Consider the following 22,753-nt stretch of genomic DNA (forward strand, 5'->3'; position numbering starts at 1 on the left):
ACTCTATATACATTACCGTATTTATAAGTAGCTATCGTGGCACTGATTATTAAAATTTTACAATCAAGTAATACTAGAAATCCTATTCTAAAAATACACAAATCACACTTATTTTCTGTAAGTTGGCCTCCTGTCTAAGTTGGCCACTTTTCGATGGAACCAATGGTGGCCAACATAAACAGGTTTCACTGTATTTTTATTTTCGTAGGAGTATATCCAAACTGTTGCGAAAAATAAAATAAATAAAACGAATTATATCATGAACCTTGCAAGCCTCCCTCCAAGTTCAGCTGCAGCGCGCCAGCATAGTTCTCTAGCGTACCATCAGATACAAGAGTGGAAGGGAAATAACCTTTCGCCTGAGGAATGGGAATGGAAAATAGAGGCTGGGCAGTATATACCCGTGGCATCGACTTTGCCACAAGCGAAAGATAATCTGCTGCATCTCGTACGGTGTGGACTCCTCTGCATATCAATGTGTGGGGAATGCGCGGTTGAATCGTGCACAAATAAACTAATATTAAATTCATTAGAAGATGACGATTATATTTGTGATAATATTGAGGAAACTTCAAAATCATCTTCTAAACGATTCAGAAACATTAATGAATAAAACAGTTAAAATGCAATTGTTAAGAGCTAGGTTGTGTATTTTGTAATGCAGTAAATGATTTCTAAATTTTGATTAAATATGTTATGTTGTTAAACAAAATTTGAAATGTGTGTTATTTCATAACAGTAAAATTTATAATATTTGCTATTTTAAATAATAATTTTGTTTGATAATATCATAAAGTAAAATGTAGACTTTTTGCCATTACAAAGCCAAGTAAATTAGTAATATCAATATTACTTTAAAATACTAAAAATATTTCGTATGTATGTATTTGGTAGTTTCATAGTAATCTAATTTGAAACAAATAAAATGAAAGAGTAAATTAATTTTTAATATAATATTCGACATATTTAAAAACGGTGTTAACATATAAAAACAATATTAACTGAAATCATTTGAATCATGTACCTTTAACTTAGCACCAGAACGACGTTCTTATCTCAGTTCTATGATGAGATATTATCGTATTAGCATAAATGAATGTATTCGCATGGCCGCCATATTGATGACGTCATTGCAGGTAGTTCCTCATGTGCTATTTTTGACGATTTTCTCAGGAGTCTCAGCGATTTAAAAAAATGTGCTAAAACGTTTGTTTTCCAAACGTTTTTGCGCCTTTAATTGTAAAAATATTCTCACATGCTTAGCGTAATCTAAATGCTGAAAATTCAACATCTTACTCTACATAAATTGGAGTAGTTCTCTTAATTGTTAAAATACAGAAATAATATAGAAAGGCGAGACTCTACTTTATAACGTTTAGTTCGAGGTGTTTTTCTGTATATCTGATAATTTCATAGTAATCTACTATAAAACAAATAAAATGAAACGAAGAAAATTAATTTTTAAGATAACAACCGCCATATTTAGAAATGGTGGCAATACTTAAGAACGTTATTGGCTGAAATCACTTAAACAATTCTTTATCTTTAATTTGGCACCAGAACGAAGTTCTTTATCTCAGTTGTATGATGAGATATTAGCGCATAAGCATAAATAGTCGTATTTGCGTTTCCGCCATATTGATGACGTCATTTCAGGTGGTTGCCCACGTGGATTTTTGGGAACTTCTGGGGAGTTCATAGAACGTGTTAAAATGAAAATTTACTTTCTAATATTTTTTCCGTCTCCAACCCTAATTTGCCTATACTATAAGAAATTAACATGATAACACGAGATGTCTCTCACCTACTATATTAAATTGCGCTAGAACCGCTAATAGAACGTTATATCTGGGTCAGAGTCCAGAAACTTAAGTTTTAATTTAATTCCACCAGTCGAGTATTGTAATGTCGCATTCATATGTCGTCATGGCCTATTGACAATGACAATTAAATGTAAACCATTAGGTAAGCCATAGATATGAAATAATACTGAAGAAAACTCGATAAAATATGCTACATGATTGATGATACTTGCGACTGTAATACGTACTTTATGTGTAACAAATTTGGAAATACTCATCATATTTTAATTTCATTTAAAATCTTTCTACAAAGATTTAAATTTCGAGGGACAGTAACTCTTGAAAAAGAAATTGGAAGAATTTGCTCTAAGTATCACGACAGTAGTTCAGGTTGCGTGAGGAAACAGTGAAGTTAGTGACTCTCCACTACTGGGACCTTCTTCTTGATAAAGCATTCAGTTCGGAAGCATTGTTGATGCCAGCTTATCTACAGACGATTCCAGATACTGAGAGATAGTGGAATCTTTTTGTCACAGAAAAGGTCTTGTACTATTGTGCAATTTAAAATTCTGTATGTTCAGTCGTAAAGGTAGATGTAACCAAGAAAAGAGAGGGATTCTGTCTCTTCTGTTCTTTATTTTTCCGGCTGAGTCACTGGTAGCACCAAGAAACTGTGCTTAACTTTTCCTCAAATATCTTTTTCACTTTTAGTTTATGATTCCTTATAATTAATTAATTTTCGTTTACGAGTATCTTCTTTAACCTTCAAAATTAAACGAGAGTTCGTCTTATTTATTTCCACGACAAGACTTCTGTGAAACCTTATCTACGGAAGTACGTGCATTTATATTTTACGTCATTCCTCCCCCCTCTCTAGAGATGCTAAGAGTGTCTTATCATTTATATATATTTGCTTGGTTAATCCTTTACCTTCAACCTTCAGAAGATCGACTTAAACTATTGCTTTTGCAAAGCTCAGCTTTTTTTAAAGCTCCAAACGGACATATGATGGCAGAAATTTTCGGAAATGGTTGCTTTTTTAACTGTTAGCTTCTGATTTTAGATAGTGTATATTTACAACGAAGCGGGGTACACGTGTACCTTTGCACCCCCTAAATCGGGCCCTATATATATATATATATATATATATATATATATATATATATATATATATATATATATATATATGGGGAGTGTTTTCTGTTGCAGCGGAGTGCAATTGTTACTTTTTCCCCCTTGCAGTCGAATCTCTTATTTTCCTTAGAGATATTAAATATTTCAAAAATATCCTGGGATCTGATTAGCAACACGTAATAGAGCTAGCGTCTGGTCTTTCAATGAATGAGACATATGAGAACATATTATGAAGGGAAATAGTCTGTGATAGGGTAACAACCTTGATGTAACAGAATAAAGTAATTTTCTGTTTTGTATGTATACTTGAACTTTAGATATTTTAGCTACTATCTGTATAAATATACTATTTTCACTTACTTCTCTTGTATTCTCGAAAGTTCTTCTCCGTCAGTTCTTCCGTTTGTCCTTGTGGAATGTTTTGTTCGTTATCTATTGGTAAACCTAATAGTTCACCCAACCTGAGCCACGACACAGGACTGTCGTTATTGGTCAGAGGTCTTCTTCTCGTGTCTGGAACATAGTCAGGGTCATTGGCAGAAAGAGCTCGTGTATCTAGCCTGTCTACAGGAACACTGTCTACATAATATGATTCTGCAGCTTGTGCTGGATCAATTTCTGAAAAGTAGAATTTAAAAATAATTAGGTTTATAGTTTAATTATGTGTACAGTCACTCACATAAGTACCTGGACCCCTGACTGTTATAATTCCTTTACTTGGGGTCCAGGTCATTTGCAGATGTGAGAACGCCTAGACAAATGCAACCCAAATTACACGTAACTTTTTTCGGCACTGACAGCAGTTGGTAGCACTGGGTCAAGTCTTTATGCAAATAAAATTGTGTGTAGATGACGCACAAAACATTTCTCCATTCTAAGATGAATCTCTCTGGTTCAGAGCGTGTTATCCAATGAACGTCATGTTTATCTCAATATTGCTGTATATGTAATGTATTATTTCATTATATACTATACTGTATATTCAAAGAAATAAAAATACTGATCACACATGAATCAGAAAATGTTTGAAAGTAGACGAAAATATAAAATCTAGAACAACTACTAGAAATAAGTTTGTAAATGACTGTCTCCAATGACGGGCCTTCTCCAATTCTCCTTATTCCAACATCTTTTTCTTTCAAGGAAAGAGATCTTGCTTGTCACACTGAGTATGCATTGAAATTGAAATTGAAACACTTGAAAAGTTTCAGGCTGGTCGGAATTCGAACCCGCGTCTACAGAACAGAAGTTCAATGAGCTAAGCACTCACCTACCCCACGACTTAACCTTCCACCCAAACTAATACCTAGTTAAAATCGTTTCATGGAAAAATATAAACAAGATACTAATGTTTGTGTGAGTGTCTTCATCTAGATTACCTTGTTTAACTCAAAGACAAATTGTATAGACGTTCCTCAATGAGGAAAATATCACGAAACGTTCTTCAAGTTGAGGCTACGTCATCGGTTTTAGGAATGGTCCCGGTTTACATTATGTTTCTTCTTTACGATAACTTCTAATTTCTAAAGAAGAAAAGACGACAGAAATTATTTTCACATTTTTTGAATTGTATCAACACGTGTAGAAATAGACAGTTCTACGTTTATGCTACATAACTACTAGTTTATTTTCTTATATTCATGTGAGGAATTTGTGGCTAATTGAGCCGGTGGCACTAGCCGAGTGATCTCGGGCGTTCGGCTTCTGATCATTGACGCAATCCACTAGGGGTTTAATTTCCTCTGAAGAGCAAGGTCGGAATTTTAACTATCCTCAGTATTTCTGTGTTCGTGTCCCTGTAGTGTTTGGAATACGTCGAAAGGACATGAGGTGCCAGTGGCGAACAATACTCCGGTTGGGACGATTAGTTTAAAAAAAAATGTGGAAGTAGGAAACTCATTGCAGCTACCTGGGTTCAAATTCCGTCGTGGCAATTATTAATTTTTCTGTATGGGAAGCCAATGTTTATGTAATTGGTATTGTAATTATGTTATTCCTTTATTATTATTATTATTATTATTATTATTATTATTATTATTATTATTATTATTATTATTATTATTACCGCAGAAGGAAAGAAAAAGAAACATAGTCGAAGGTATTCATAGAAACAGAAAAGATATGCAGTGTCTCAGATGTTTCTTAGGTTTACCCACGAACGTAATAAAATTACGTTTATGGATTTAGAGATAGAATTATCATTTTATAACAAGAAATGAAATATAAATATCTCTTAGCTGATAACAGTAATGCATTTTGTTTCACCCTTCTTCTAGGTAGAAAGTGAGATGACATCTTAAATAGGATCATTCTCGTGACTAGCGGTCCCTATTGTAAGTTCGATCACTATTTGCAATTTGTGTAAGCTAGGAACAATTCCTTGGAACTCATTTTTGGCCCATACTACAGCAGTAAGGACGTGTTTAACTTACGTATTCGTCAATTCTTGTCCAAACACGTTACGTTCCTAGACAGTTACAAATGAAGTTTGATACGGATAACGTAATTTTGTGTTGTTGGTATTTCAAATGTGAAGAAAGTCCTCTCAACTCTTAGACACAGAGAAATTGAATATTTTTCATGTTAGTATACATCAGAAGTATCAATATTGCAAATTATAAAAATCTCCTTAATTGCCACATCGGGGACCGAACCCGCGTTCCGAACATTATGAAACGAACGCTTAAGCCACTACTCCTATACATCACTGTTATGGGAGAAGGAAAAAACTGGATGTACAGTGAATTCAGTAATTACACACTTTTACGATTCAAGTGTAATAATGCTGAAACTTTCTGATTTCAGTCATGATAAAATAGTAAAGTATCATGCAGAAAGAATACTTTAAATTGACAACTCATATGTACGGAGGCGCTAATGTACGGGTCTCGCCTCGGGCCCTGATTTTTCACGGCACGTCATTGAGCAGATACTCATATTGATTGGAATCTGGTGTTTCAGGGCACTGGGTTATTTTTTTTAGTTATCTAATGTAACGAACCTTCCTCAGTATCTTGTTTCCTATGTTTACGCGTTTTACTCACTTTTACAGTAACTTTTTAAGAACAGGGACAAAAACACAGAAACATTGAGGATAGTAAAAATCATAAACACTATTCGCGCGTTCTTCTCTTGCCTGAAGTAAAACAATAAAGTAAGGTGAACATGCATTTTTGGTCTTCCATCTTCTATGTGTTGTCAAAGCCGATTAGCCAATATTTTGGAACATTTCTAGTAGATTCAGTGTATTTAGTCTTTCTATTGTTTTGAATCTATCGGGCCACTTGAGCAGTTGTGTATCATGTTGCGGGCAATAATTAAAAGAATGAAAGCAGTGTCCTTCCAGAAATGACTTTCTTAGAAACGTGTCAACCTTCCTGTAAAAGTTAAATACCAAAATCTGAGGTTTAGTAGTTGTCTCAATTTTAAAAATTGTTAATATGAATTTAAAACTTTACTCTGTTGGAATTTATATGGAAAGTGGCAAATTTGAAAATATTTTTGTTTTAGCTTTTTATTCCATAATGGACATCATTAATACAAATGTTATTTATTTCAAAACTATTTTAGGTTTCCTTGGATTGTAAAAGCCAATGAATTGAATTTCAGGTTGTTTACATTAAGGAGCTCTCTGATTGGGCAAATTAAAAGGACCTCAACGATTTATCCCTCTACATGCGATGTCTCCTTTATCGCCTCTGTGGCGAAGTCGGAAAAACATCCTCCTATAGATCATAAGGTTGATGGTTCCCGCCCACTCCGTAGTACTTCTTTCTTTTAGTGTTTTTAAAGACTCACTTTAACGTAAACAAATCACGCTTATAGGTGATTTAACATATTTGGAGAAGTAATTTTAAGGTTCATTGGCGTTTCATCGCGCTTCTGCCGCTGGTTGGTATAATTTTCAGGACGAAAGTGGGGCCACAGCGTATCGTCGCTGCAGAGCATTCAATTTTAAATATGTTTGTTTAGCTTTAAAAAATCACAACTAACAATAAAAATGACAAAGAGGCTACTTTAATACTATTATAAACCAATTAAAGTTTTCTATCTACTTATTGTCTATAAACAGGTTTGTTGAGCATGTCAGTTCTGAGTTGCTCATCCGCGCTAAATGATTGTTGACGGTTATAAAGGTTTTGGAATAAATTGTTAATTTGCAGTTCAAGATGATATGCAGGAAATAATACCGTTTGAAATGAAGTGTATTTGATGAGAGGTGTCTGCTGTCAAAGGAAATAAATTCGTATTTACTACTTTTTTAAAAACACAAGTTAACACAGTTCTTGGCAAAGCCGTGACCGGGAATCTAGAGTCGGAGCCCGCAGCGAGGTAGCGAGTTTAACTTCAAATTGAAAAACAAAAAGATGTACAAACACGCAAGGAAATGAGGGATAATTTGGTCTTTAGAGGGCTTCGAACCCTTAACAGGCACTCCCCTTGACTCAAGGTTTTTCAGAGCAATGGATTATTATTTTTAAAGTTAACTAATTTAACGAACCTTCTTCAGTATCTTATGTTTCCTATTTTTATTCGATTTACTTAATTTTACCCGTTTCACTAATTTTTACAGTTTCCCCAGCAAGAACAGGGACTAGAAGACAGAAACATTGAGGGCAGCGCAAATCATAAAGATTCTTCGCATATTCTTCCCTTTCCTTAAGTAAAACAATAATAACATATGGTGAAAATGCAAGTTTTGGTCTTCCATCTTCTATGTGTTGTCAAATCTGTAAAATCACACGAAGAGCAATATTAGGTAATACACAAGACGCTCAACCCCTCTTAGCTATTTATGACATAACAATTGCATAGAACCGAATAGCTCTAGTATTTCAACAAATCATCATTTGTCATTTTTTTTTACCAAAATACTTCATGACTTTTCCGACAATCTGATACTTTAGATGTTGTTAATACGCGAAGTTCATTGATCTCGTCACTTATTCACTTACTCCCTTACTATCATCGACAAATTTAGGGTCTTTCCTTAGATATAGAAATGTGAAATTTAAATGAAAATGAAAACGAGATCCTTCAGTTTTACGTTCCACGCTTATGTCGGCTAGGTTAAAGGAAACCATGATGATGAGAAATGAATGAATTGATGGAATGAATAAAGTATCAGGAAACGGGAGAACCTAGAGAAAACCCAGACAGACGGTGTTTGTCAACCACAAATTCCACTTGAAGCGAGCTGGGATCGAACCAAAGGCCCCATGCACCAGAGGTGAACGCTCTCCATTGAGACACCGCGGCCCCAATCCAGGAAATTTAGTATCCAGTCTTGGTTTTGCGTGCAAATGCAAACAAATTTAAGAACAAAAATCATAATGATATTTCTCTTCCTTAAGCCCTTACAATGAAGTGCGTTGATTCTCTAACAGAAAGACTTGAAATCCCATTAAAAATAGTTCATGTAAAATATGTAGCCAAGTCATCAACTTTGCAATAATAATAATAATAATAATAATAATAATAATAATAATAATAATAATAATAATAATAATAATAATAATAATAATAATAATAATAATAATAATAAAGGAATAACAGAATTACAATACCAATTACGTAAACAATACATTTCAATAAAGAAAAATATAGTTCCAAGGATGGGATTCTGGGGTGCTGCATTACGAGTCTCCCGGTTTCATACTTTGGCCCAACTTCCTCAGACAAGGCTAGGAGAATAAACTAGTAGTTACGGAATATAAACATAGAACTTTCTATTTTTACACGTGTTGATATAATTCAAAGCAATGTGAAAATATTTTTTGCTATGAGGTAACCTCAACTTGAAGAGCGTTTTCTGATATTTTCCTCATTGACGAAGGTCAATATAACTTGTTTTTGAGTTAAAGAAGGAAATCTCGAATAAGTCATTGTGGCACTCACATAAGCAACGTCTCGTTATATGATCCTTAGTATCTATGTATAGTCTTCCACAAAACGATTTTAACCAGGGTGGAAAACAAAATCATGATTTTTAAAAACAAAATCATTTTTGTTGATTTTTTTTATTTAAATCGATTTTTTGGATTTAAATCAAATCTTTCTTCTTGCGTAATACAAGTCACGAATTGAAGACAAAACATTAGGAATTAATATTAAATGTTAAATATGCTAAGTGAAAGCATTTGGCTTGAATTTTGAATTGATTGCCAGTCGTTAACTTCTTTCAATCCCAAATAGAGACGCAAGGGTTCGAAAAAAAAGTCTTCTTTTTGTTGGGGGGGGGGGACTCGGTTTTTCTACTTCGCTTTTTTGTTGGGAAATTTTGGGCTTTTTTTTTCAAATTCTGCTTTAAATTGATAAAGCAGGTTTTGTTTCGCTTCTCTACAATACAAAAACTCATTTAAATAGTAGTGGATGCAGATAATAACACAAAACCTCGAAAATAAACATGAATTTCGAAAACATATTTCAAACAATTTTAATTCTTGATACCTTTTGATTATGAATCCCCCAAAAAATAATCCATGTGTATAATAAGTTGCAATTAAGTTTTAACTTTCATATGCATTATAAGCGATATTTTTTATTGTGAATTAAAGATACAAGAACAAGGAAAAAACATGCATGACATACAGAATTTATTGTACTATGTGTGTGAGTTCAAACAAATAACACACAATAACAAATAATAAGAAGATAATAATATATTTACTGAACAAACGCACAAAACAAATTTAAGTTTCGACACCGTAGCTTTCTCAAAAATAACATGTTCTTCTCTTTGTTCATTACATATCAAGTGGCTGAAGTGGTACAACGTTGGCTTCGCATTCGGGAGGTCATGGGCTCGATTCACGCTGCCGACCATCCTGACTGGAGTTTTCCAGTGTTTCCCTCAGTCCTACTAGGAAAATGCCGGAATGGTACCTACTAAAACAGGCCCTGGCCGATACCTTCCCAAATCCTTTCCATGTTGTTAGATATCCAGTATAAAATAGCCTCTGAGCTGCATCTGGTGATTGTTAAATAAATAAATAAATATAATTCCCTCGTCAATCTGTTATAGCCTATAAGTTTATTATTTCTGACTTCCGAGACTTTCATAAACATTCGTACTAAAGTAACAATGAAAAATAATAATTATTTTATTACAATTCAACGTATTACTTTAAAGGACTGAAAAAATGCAATCTTTGTATGGGACGCTCAAAAATCACCTAATTTGTTAATGCACCTCTTGCTTCCGCCTTTGCTACCCCTACAGAAACTTCTTTGAAGTGGAACAGAAATGTTGAAAATGTATTTTCTATTCATTTATTACATACGTAACAATCTGTTACTACCTATCAGGTGCTTCGGACCTGCAAAATGGGTAGTGTCCCAAATTCTGTAATGCACTGGCTGTTCCTTAAGCATCTTTAGAGTCAGGAAAGTACAGAATTCTCTGTTCATGGATCATATGCGTAGTACTGTTCATCTGAGCGTTTGGTTTTCAAGGCTCTGGAATATATAACCACCATCACGGCTTACCCAACCCTGAAAGTTTCTGAATTTTTAAGAATTCAACGTCATTACGGAACTTTTCCTTTTTTTTAAAAAAAAATAAAAAGGTACGAAATACATTTAAGTCAAGCACAACGATCATGAGTAAGTGGTTAGCTCTTTCTCTTCTATTGGGAAATCCGGGTTTCAGTCCCGCATTCGACTATTAAGACAAAAGTTCTTAATTTCATCTGTGAATGTAGAGATAGTGCGTGTACTGTGATTCCTGGCTGATTTCATTTCTTATGTTTTAAATTGTTACTATTACTAATTACCAGCAATGACAGATTTGCGAAAGGGGTTATAGTGAGGAGGGTGTCTTTCGGACTGAAGCCTATTCTCCGAAATATCTAAAATTTCGTTTGTTTTAGAAATTCTGTAATGTCTTTACTCATAACTTCAAGCTCCCCTCAAATGAAAATCAGGCTTTAGAAAAAACTAACCATTAATAAGAAAAAGAACCCTCCCAAAACACTTTTCTAAATCCGTACTGATCATTTGTATAAAATGGTATTCAAGGTTGCATCCGGAAGATAATTGCTACATCATTACACAGCTACAGTATAACAGAAATGTGGAAGTATACTCTGACTGATATATTGAAAAACATAAGTTTAACTATGTGCTAGAAATTAGAGTACTAAGCTATAAGAAATGAAACACGAATAACTAAAAATGAAATGATCTAAAGAAGAAAAAATGTCGATAACTCAGAAGTTAAAATAAAGTTATATATCCTCTTTTGCTCTCAAATACTACGTACTTAATGTTTAAGTCATAAAACATGTGCTCCATCCATCATGATGGTGAATTCTAAAAGGAAATATGCCATTTAGGTCATGAAATCTTGTTTAATTATAGAGTATACTATAAGAAAGCTAAAGTTATGAAAAAAGCCAAGATTTCCGTTTTTCCCTAAAAGCAGGCTTTTTATGTAAAAAAATTTAAAGCCGGCTATTTTGCATCTCTAATCCTAAACAATGTTTCTTAAGCACTAATGAAAAAGTACGGCGACATTTATCAACATGATACTTTTTTTTCACAAAAGTTACTTATATTTGGCAGGGGCATACCTAAAAAATGGAACTAGCTTGCGGCACGAAATACATATAAAATACGCAAATTTCGCCTAAAGTTATAAAATCTAAAAAAAAGGTTAAGTTTCGAAGAGGGAATCGGACCCCTTTATAAATACGCCCCTATTATCTGGGAACAAATGAACAGACGCGCACACAAAATTTTTGTCTTAAATATCCATGGTGATTTTCTCGTTGGAATAGTTAACGATTTAAAAACCTTATGTTACGAAGATAAGAAAGCAGAATTCCTCCGTTACCCGTTCAAAACGGGATTTTCCCTAATCATCCTCTGCATGAAACGCTCGTTTTCATACTGTGCTGTACATACATTTGCATCTTATTGTATTATGATTATCTTCCATAATTTAAATAACACAACAGAGGCTGGATTTTACTTATTTTCACTTGAAATTAATTTATTTCTGAATTTGATTTAAATCAACAATTTTTATTTAAAAAATCAAGTGATTTAAATCGTAATTTAAATCAGACTGATTTAAATCAATCCACCCTGATATTAACTATTTAATAACTTATGTGGAAGCCGAAGTGACGCGGTAGGTAAGTGGTAAGCGTGTTGAACATCTATTCTTGAGACCTGGGTTCAAATCCCTGCCAGGTTCAAACTTTTTCAAATGTTTTGATTAAAATTTCAATACATATTCAGTGTAAGAAACAAGATCTTCTCCTCTCCAGAAAGAGAAAGATGTTGGAATGAGGAGAATTGGAGATCTCTCAATGGAGGCAATCATTTACAAACTTATTTCCAGCAGTTGTTCTAGATTTGATATTTTCAGCTACTTTTAAGCATTGCCTGATTCATGTGTGGTCAGTATTTTTATTTCTCTAAACATACAATATATAAAGAAATAATACATTACATACACAACAATATTGAGATTAATATATGGTATTCTTTGGAAAACACGATCCGAACCATAGAGATTCATCTTAGAATGGAGAACTGTTTCGTTAGTCACCTACTTTACAGTTTACCATGCATAAACACCTGGATCAGGGCTACCAACTGCTGTCAGTGCTGAGAAAAGTTACGTGTAAGTTGGATTGCATCTGTCTAGGCGTTCCCACATCTGCAAATGACCTGGACCCCAAGTAATGGAATTATAAGAGTCAGGGGCCCAGGTACTTATGTGAGTGACTGTACAAGCTATCCAATAAAATACAATTTTTTAAAAGTTTTATTTTTCCGGGATTTATAGCCAGTTATGATTTCAGATTTTTCACCCGGGAGGTATTTTCAATATACAGGGGACGAGAAACGCATATATTACGAATATATTAGTCAAGTCATATTGAGGATAAAAGGAGATATGGCTCTAGGAAGAATTTTGTTGCCCTGCCCTGGAGGGAATCTCTCCTGGGCTATTTTCTGAAATCATCACTGTTGAAAGCGACCTGAAACACGGGGACACCATATTACGGTTATTGTTTATTTTTGTTTGAGATATCATTATGCAGGAACAATAAATAAGCTAAGCATTTGTAATAAGGAAAACGTCTGCCACATTATTAATTTACCTGTATACCTGTACTCCTGTATATTTATCCTGTGAAACTTTCAAGAACTTTTCTCTTTCCTTTATCGCTCACGATGTACGGAGAAAAACTTACGCCGAAACCTCACATACCTAACAGTCGAAATTAAATACGCAGAAATTTAGCTTCTTTATACAAAAAAAGAGAATAATCATTGTATAAAAAGCATTCACATAACTAATTTGTGTAGTTGGAAAAATATTTTAACAGATTTGTATTAAAATTAGGTCTTTTAAAGAATAATACATTAAATTTTAATTTCAGAAAAAAGTGACGGTTAAAGTAAATTAAAATAAACCTCAACATTAACTTATTAAAATTAAAATAAAAAAAACGACAATTTCCACTATTATGCAATGAGAATTGTCTTGCGTTGAGAACGTTAATATAAAATTAAGTGGATAAGGTTAAGAGGATGAGAAAGTAAGTCTATTATTATGAGAAATTACTGGTTTTCAAAAAAGAACTGATAATTAATAAAGAGTAAAATTAAAATATCATATTCACTTCACATGGTTTTTGAGAAAAATAGCGAATAATTATCCGTTAAAAATGAACTCCTAAAATTTAATTGATTAACTAAAAATTAACAATTTTCTAACTAATTGATTTAATCCTCAATTTTTAAAACGGATTAATTACAAAACTGCTAATTTGTCAAAAATTCGAACACAGAATTATAATAACTGAAAAAACGTACAATGATGAACATTCACTGATCACTAAGCATTCATAAGAATATAAACACAGTGTTAAGTGTTATACTTCACATTTCTCCAAGTCCAATTGCTCGTCAGAGAATACCTTAAAGCATTTATTTTCTCGGAAAAGCAAAGTTCGTTACTCTTCAAGATAACTTACATTTTTACTAAATCATATTATCCCAACTCTTATTTAAACTTCCTTCAGCCAGGTTTAGTTTAAACGTTTCTTGTCCTATGAGAATTTTCACAGAATAAATATACAGGTATAATAAGGAAAGTTTATTATTATGTTACATATTTATTTAAATTGAAAAATCTGTGAGTAGATTGTTTCCACTACATCATTATCCACGAATATAAGAGATGTTTCGTTTCGTGATTTATTTCAATCCGAGAACAACGCGAGAGATTTAGTGTGGTGGATCACCTTGGAGTTTAGGTCCTGTAAATTTGTAAGATACTGGTTATTTTGTATATGATTTCTTTTTAAAAACTCAATTCGTGTTATAGTTTGAAAGATTAAATCAATTATAATAATCAACACTTATAATATCAGAGAATGATTACGCTAACAAGAATGCTTATGCATTAAAATCACAGTTTCTGCTTCTATTATTATTGCTAATTTTAGGATAAGTATCTCCTATTTCAATGAGCCTTAACATTATGAAAATATGTACCTACATAGTTCGACATTTGATATGGATTACCATGTAGTTAACACTTTGAGTGCTAATTCCGTATTTTCACGGAGTAGCTGATCTTTTGTAGACTGTGGATTCCGTATTTATATGTGATGTGATTCAAAATGTATTTCAATGGTTTTGCTCCTTTGTTATACAGAGTTAGCAGTTTTGAAATATACCTTGGACTTCGTAGTTCGGAGTTTCGTCAATAGATGACATGAAAATCCTAGTTAATATCTTGTTTCCACCAGGGTTCAGAAACCATGTGCTTATTGTTTGACCGTCAAAATGGCGAGAAAGAGCCTGTCGGGTAAATGTTATTTGTGATTTTTTAATGGTTTTGTGTTTGAAATATAAAATATTATATATAAGAATAAAGAGCAAGTTCTATACTTTCAAACTATGTATTATTTGTATTATTTTAGCTTTTCTAGATTTGGAGATATAATTTTTTAAAAAGGTTGCAAAAAAAGCTCAGCATTCTTGGGAAAGCTTCCACTTCAGAGCCTAGCACTCAAAGTGTTAACATAATTTTCGGGGAAAGTCAAAAACAGAGAAATTCGAAACTTATAGAGTTGGGAAGAAATAAAGATAACGCGAAATATACATTAGAGCAGTTCGCAAATATAAATATAAAATGTCTATATCGTGATGTGTACAGAGACGAGTAGATTTATTTTATTTATTCAATTACCTATACATATTTCTGGGCTTACTGGTATATATGATCTTAAGCCCGTCACGTATGAGGAATAGCGTCCCTCGGCGAGCACAGTAACCGGGGAAGCGTGAAGGAAGAAAGCCATCTGGGACCTATATGTTAGGTATGTAAATCCCAGCATTTGCCTGTTGTGAATGAGGAAAACTCACCTCACTCACAACGACTAGCCAATTAAGCTGTTATACCATTTCGACCAAGTGTCTCTACCGGGAATCGAACCCGGGACGATCCGCACCGAAGTCGAGAGCGTTAGCAACTACTCTACGCCGGCCCAGTAGAATCATTTGTAAGCTACAATACAAGGTCATGATCTTAACATGTTATAAGGAATAAAGTTCACTATAAAGGGTGTTTCAAAACAACACCGACAACGTTTATATGATTCCTGACACCAAGTCACCAAGACAAAAACTATAGACTAACATGGGTAAACAAATGCTTCTTTTCGGAGTTATAGACTGCCTAAAGTATAAAAAATTGAACATTAAATGCCCATAGTTCCAAAACTATGTCACCTACTATAGTCAGGTCAAGGCTTCATTTAGGAACTAATATGTGTCCTATCCAAATATCCAAGTGTCAGAATCCTGTGGTACTTCCGAAACAATTTTTACAGAGATAGTTGGTGAGTACTTCAAATTATATGCCCATAGCCAAACTCCCTCTATAAAAATTGATTCCGGCAGGATTTTGGCACTCGTTATATTCTCGCTATATTTGGATAGGACACATACTAATTCCTAAGTGAAGTCTTGACCCGACTACGGTAGGGGCCATAGTTTTGGAGCTATGGGCCTTTAAAGTTCATTTTTCATTTTTCGGCAGCCTATAACTCCGAAAGGAAGCATTTGTGCACCCAGGTTGGTCTATACTTTTTGTCTTATCTTGGTGTCAGGACGTTGCCAGTGTTGTTTTGAAACACCCTGTATTTGGTGGCCGGGCTTGGTCAGGGACAGGTTCGGTTTGGCTCGCCTTGTATGTGGTACTATACTTCTCGGTAACTACTGGCGGATCTGAACCAAAGTTGGTGGTCGTGAAGCCCGTTATCTAAGGAATAAAGATCGCTATATTTGGTGGCCTAGGTTGGTCAGGAACAGGCTTAGCTCGGCTCGTCTTATATGTGGTATTTTATTTCTCGGTAACTACTGGCTGAGTCTGAACGAAATTTGGTGGACGATTAGCCCAGCATTTAAGAAATAAAGCTCGCTATATTTGGTGGTCAACTTCTGCGTGGGGCAGTTTCGGCTCTGAATCAGAGGTTGTGTTCCACAATTTTGCACGCCGAGAACTTCTGAGTGGGGTTTACCTCATTTGTTCCTTGTTGATTATGGGATCCTTAACTGCTTTGTTACGTAATTCTAAATACACATAATTTGTGATTTTCCCCTAATATCTGAATATTGACAAATGATACTGCTGGTCAGTATGTTAAAGGAAATATACTCAGTTTTGTGGAGTATGGGCGTTGTGGTCTTTTCCCTTTAAAAAAATTGGTTTTACTTGAGGATACAAAATCAATCATGAATGAATAAAATATACGTATATACTTTCTAGTACAAAGTATTAATTATATTTTTTTTACTATCAATAGCAACACGAAAGTATAGTTTGAAGTTGAACTACTTCAGTAACATAAAAATGGTAAATTGTCAATATGTTGCTATGAGGTTTCGCGCTGGAGATAATTATAGTCTTCCTATGGTAGAATTTGGCATGCTTTCCTCTTTTAGTGACGACATAGCTGAAATACGTCAATGAATGTTTGTTTTCTATTGGTCAAAACTGGAAATGTCAAATAATGTTTATCTCTAATTGGTCAAACGACTACACAGAGTATTTAAGGACACTTTTAAGAAGAATATTCTATTTGACATTCTTAAAAGCTTTCCAATATGTAATCCTCAAAGTTAAAATACAATCTTCATCTTTCTTTGCTAGAATTAAATTGACTGGAATTAGCCAAATTCGAATTCGCCAGTATGAGCGATTTAACACAATTCACTTACTTTGGTTATAGTTGTGCAAGTGCAAGCTTAATGGAATTTTGTATCAGATCTGGTTCGGAATGTTCACAAATTCACATGAGTTAAAATTGTATAGAACACCAACAGAAGCAATTATCATGCATAAACACTACATGAAAGTCGTTAAAACTGAAATGAAGCACTGAAAGATGAGTAAAAGCCATCATAAAAGCATCTATGCTATCACGGAAGAAAGAAATCAGAGCAGAAAGACCAGATAAAAAGTCTTTTCTGATATTTCTATTATTGGGGAAAGAGATGGATTCGTCTACCCATTGCTTGCATTATATAAGTGGTTTCTCACTCGACGTAAAATAAGGAGATTTCAACAGCACTATTCCAATACTAGTCTCGTGAAACATGTGACTGTGACGTGTTCCGTCGGCTGAGATTCGACTGCATTTTTATGACATAAATCCTTGCCAGTACGCTTATAATGCACTCAAAGCCAGGAGATCCTGGTTGATCGACCATGTCTAGAAGATTGCCTAATTGCTTCTGTCAATAAAGTGTTCTTCCTTCGATCTTTGCAGCTACATATGTTACTGCAATTTACTTATTTATCTTGACCATTTCAGCATAATACATAACTTCAATGACTTCCATCATTGTTTATCATTGTTTATTATTCCAAATAAAGTATCTAAGTTATCGTCCTTTTGCAAATTGGCTGTTGTGAAACTGCGTTAAGTGTTTGAAGTATATGTCACCAGAAACCATTACTTTTCTGTTTTGGTTGAAATCACCTACACCACCTGGAAAAAGCTTTGGAAAGCTCATGCTATATATTCTGGAAGAACTCTGATATAGGCGTATCATATGTTTTTGGCCAATCTACTCTTCCAGTTGCTTTTTCTTTGATCATTCTTAGAGACTTTTTTTGTAACCAAGATATCAGTGTTAAATATCCTCGGAATATTAATTAACTCCTGCTCACTGAGTGTTTCATAATCAGTCAATAATGGGTTTTCCACTTCAGCCTCTACAGTTGGAAAATGTGAGGTAAGTCTGAATTCTGTTCATAGAATTTCAAACAGTCGTCATCAATTTGAATGATTTTGTAATAAGCGTTGATACTTTTTAACTTGAGTATTTTCCTGATTCTATTAGCATTAACTGCAAATAAGGCGTAATGGTCTTCAGTCTTACTACCCACAACGACGATACTCCGCAAATCGCTCGGACGGATTTGTATTTTCCGATGTCTATTTAACACATCCTGTTGAAAACTATTGCAGTGACCAGAGTAGCCGTATTGTTGCATTCGCATACGGTAGAAGGTGATTACTGTATCCCTCGAGCGATGAGTATAGCCCAATCTTGATGAGACATTAAAGTTTTGAAGGGACAACATAAGAGTCTATGTTGTTCTTTGACGTCAACTTATCAAGATCTTGACAGATAGGCTTTGCAGAAACCATTTGTATTGAATTTTAGGCCGAACAATAGTTTCTTCACATTTTTTTTGCAGTATTTCATTTGCGACTTTTCCATTGTATCCTCGAATTCCTCATTGAGAGACGTTGGCAAGTCAGCTTGTTCCGAGTCTTCATTTGCAGTGCAGTTGATTCTCCTCACAAAATTTTGGGTGTCGGGTCTGTTCTCTTTATTATACAGTATCTCCATTTGGATTTACTCGACTTTTATTTGACTTTCATTGGCAAAAATAAATAGTAGAATGTAAAGGTAAAAAGAAAGGTAGAATGAAAGGTTAAGAGAGAGATTGTTAATTAAAACAATACACAGTAATCATACATCCGATCACTTTCACTCATCTCAATTAATAACATTCATTACTCTTTTATTGATATTGTTGTCAATTATTACTCATTTCTTTAAACTTAAATGTTTTCTCCCTCATATAGTCTACATAAATACTGATGTGAATAGTGCTCTCAAACGGGTCGGGTTACGGATCGGGTCGGGTCAGGTCAACTCGGGTCGGGTTGTCGGGTCAGGCTACTCGGGTCGGGTTGTCGGGTCAGGCTACTCGGGTCGGGTCAATCGGGTCAGCTCGGGTCGGGTTATTCGGGTCAGCTCGAGTCGGGTCAATCGGGTCTGGTTATCGGGTCGGGTCAGTCGGGTCAGTTCACTTTGGTCAACTGAATTTAGGTTGAGCTTAAACTCGGTTGGAGTCGAAAGCTGCTGTTTTTCACTAGCTGCCTAATTAAAAATAGCAATTTCAATTGATTTTATAGAAGCCATAAATCTATTTTGAACACTTGCAGCTAGTGTTTTTATGGTAAATGCTTATTTTTGTACTTGTGTATACTTTAATTTGTAAATGTGGAAGATTGATTTTACCAATCGACTGTAATATTAATATATACGCCAATATGGAGTCTGGATTTAGAACAAAACTAGAAGTTGTTTAAGCAATGCCAAAAGAAAGATTGGATATGGACGACCAAGCCCAAGTAGGGCTGCGGTGGCTCAGTGGTAGAGAATTCATCTCTGGTGCATGGTGTCCATGGTTCGATCCCAGCTTGTGCTAAGTTGGCTTTGTGGTGGAGAAACGCCGTGTAGTGGGTTTTCTCGGGGTTCTCATGCTTCCTCCCACTTTCTTCATTCTACCATTTCTTTCATTTCTCATGGTCACCGTATCCCGGACCTTAAACTGAATATTTCATTTTATTTCACCAAGCCCAAGGACATCGATATAAGAACAAGATAAAGATTGGATATGCAAGTCGAAGTGCATAGTAATCTTGCTCTTGGCCTTGTTTTGGTGATCACCAAGTAGCGATGAGCATATTTTCTTGCTTTCCGTATAGTATGAAAGACCATAATCAAAATCACACTTGGTCTTCATTTGTACCGATGAGGCGAGCATTCTTGGCTCTTGTATAGCATGAAAGCACCACGATTACGAAATGCAGGACCAAGACTTGACTGCAAGACAAAGAATAAGACGCAGTATTAATGACCAAGACCCAGGGAGCGAATTGTTTGAATTTCATTTGTTGGGCTGAAAGTCATGAAATAAAATTAGTACTTTATAATTAAATATCATACTGTATTTTTAAATTTTAAATTACAACATTCATATTATGTATCTTCTTACGTGCAACTATATATACTGTAAAATACGTTTTAATTACCGAGAAAGAAAAATCAAAGTGGCACGGGTCGCGGAATCATAGGAACCTATTTTGGAATGTAGTTGAAGAGTTGGAAAAAATCACAGGTGTTATCCTGTTTCCTCAACCCTTATCATTGTAGTTAAACGATTTCCTTTTGTCTCCGCCAAGAGACTCTTGCTACTGCCTTCCGAAAAGACCCTCTGCCGTCCAAGCAGGTGAGAACACTGACCTTGAATAAAAATTTCGTCACATAGAACTAAAGCAAGAAAAAAAATTCTCCCACGTCGGACATTGGTATCACTTATAAAAAGAAATAACCAAACCTCAAAAGTGCCAAATATTCATTAAGATGCATATACAAATCCCCCGCTTGATCTAGCTAGTGGTTAACGTGTAAGACTTCGGCACACGTGGTCCAGGTTTAATTCCCAATGGGAGTGCATTTTGGCGTTCACCCAGTGTCTTGACTATAGTGCTCGCAAACGGATCGGGTTGACCCGACCCGACCCGACCCGACTCAGATCGGGTCAGCTCGGGTCGGGTTGTCGGGTCAGGTCAATCAGGTCAGATCACGGTTCGGGTCAGTCAGGTCGGGTCGGGTTAGTCAATTCGGGTCACGGGTCGGGTCGGGTCGGTCTTCAACCCGACCCGACCCATTGAGAGCACTAGATGTAAATATATTGTTTCAACTCAATAAAAAAGTGGAACAGTTGGTTATGTTAGACAGTAGGTGGCGCCACCTATGTATGCATTATGTTTTGCGATTTATTAGCCACCTCCTTAATCTATATTGCGTAGCATCCTTTCAAACCCATCAATTCTTAATCTCCTTCTGGTCTCACCACTTCTAACTCTTCATCTCGATTGGCTGAATACTTTTTGCAGCAGCAAATGTCCAATTGTTGCATTCGCCATTCCATTGGAAGACTTTTCTTGCAGTCGAATCAGTGATCATTGTAAATTTGAAATGAATGGGTTAGATGGTCAAATCACGGGTACGAATAGTTAAATGTTTTTCATCGAACTCCTAAAACTTAGAACTCCTCCAAAGTGTTCAATCCTCAAGGAAAATAAATTAAAAAATAACAATAGAGCTTACTACTTGGTGAAAGTGAGATTTTTTTTTTAGGACCCACATTAGGTCAATACAATCTCTAAAGAAAAATTATATGTAACACTTACCGTAGATGGCCTTATCTCTCGGCCACGGTGACACCCGCCCTCTGTTGTGAGGTGGTACAGCTCCTGATACCCAATTTTGCCTGTATAAATCCTCGTAGTCTGCTAATCTTGAAGATTCCTCCTCGTACGGTGTCGATTCTGAAATTAATCAAAAGAAATTCGCTAAATTGTTACACACATTCTGCATTAAGAAATACACATTGGTAATCATGTTTAATATTTAAGCAAAGTAATCAAGTAATTTATTTGTGTTATCTTCTTCGAACACCAGATTAACTATTATCTCAAAAAAATATCAAGCAATTCTCGTACTGAACGGAAGGTGGGGTGAAGGCAGGAGGCCATACACCACCGTATTCAATTGGTGACATCTTTTCAAAAATTAGTTTTAAATTTTAGCCAGTTGAATAAGGGGCAGATTTTGAGAGAATTTCTGTTGAACCTCCATCAGATGAACGAGATACGCCCTTTATAGATTTTTTCGTGAAATGTCCACAAAATAAATGTTTTCGCAGAATTTACTTTAAATATCTAGAAGACGCATGAGGTACTTTTATCTCCATTAATTTTTAAATGTTTACGTAATAATCCGAGACTTCCATGAGTGGGTGGTATTAAAGACAATTTCTAGCACATTTCTTATGACATATTTACAAGAATGATTGTTGAACCTCCAGAAGAAGAATGAGAAGTGTCTTTTAGGATTTGTGAAATGTTAAGCAAATGAAGGAGTGTCTTTTGTGGCATTCATTTTTGAATATTTAGCATGTGATTTAATGGATACTTATTTAATTGTCATTGAACTTTGTAAACGAATCATGGTCATTTTTTCAGATCAATGCGGACGAAATTAAAATCATTTTCTCAGGAATTACAATTGAAACTCTAATGCATTGATTAGGGACATATTTTATAAAAATGATGTTGAATCTCCAGCACAAGAATAAGTAATGCCTTTTTAGAATTTGTTGTAAAGTTTTGTTACATTTTCCTGAGTTGTTTTGGCTGTTTAGTATATTCACAGAGGTCTTTCCAGAAGAATCACCTATAAATTTTCAGCAAATGAATCTAGAGCGATATTTCAGGAAACGTTTTGGACAATCCAATTGATTACATCCTATGCTCTTTTAAGAAATTGCTATTGAACTTTTGCGGGTGAAAAAGAAACAGATGTTCATGATTTGTTATGGAACATTCTCCAGCTACATGAAATACATATATCTAGCTGGACTTGGTATGAGATGTTATCCAGCTACATAAAAGACTCATGTCTGGTATGTT

At 34.8% G+C, this 22,753-nt stretch overlaps 1 protein-coding gene across 1 annotated transcript in view; it reads right to left on the bottom strand.

Annotated features, from left to right (window-relative positions):
- Positions 1-22,753, bottom strand: part of LOC145669230 (uncharacterized) — a 400,836-nt gene that overhangs the window by 16,805 nt on the left and 361,278 nt on the right. Inside the window, exons 2-3 of the mRNA XM_081737558.1 lie at positions 21,473-21,610; positions 3,297-3,554 (exon numbers count right to left, since the gene is read on the bottom strand). Coding sequence (XP_081593684.1) covers positions 3,297-3,554; positions 21,473-21,610 — 396 coding nt within the window. The remainder of the gene's footprint in view (positions 1-3,296; positions 3,555-21,472; positions 21,611-22,753) is intronic.

The sequence above is a fragment of the Thermobia domestica genome, chromosome 13 (assembly GCF_964235325.1).
Source record: "Thermobia domestica chromosome 13, izTheDome1.hap1.1, whole genome shotgun sequence".
Lineage (NCBI taxonomy): Eukaryota > Metazoa > Arthropoda > Insecta > Zygentoma > Lepismatidae > Thermobia > Thermobia domestica.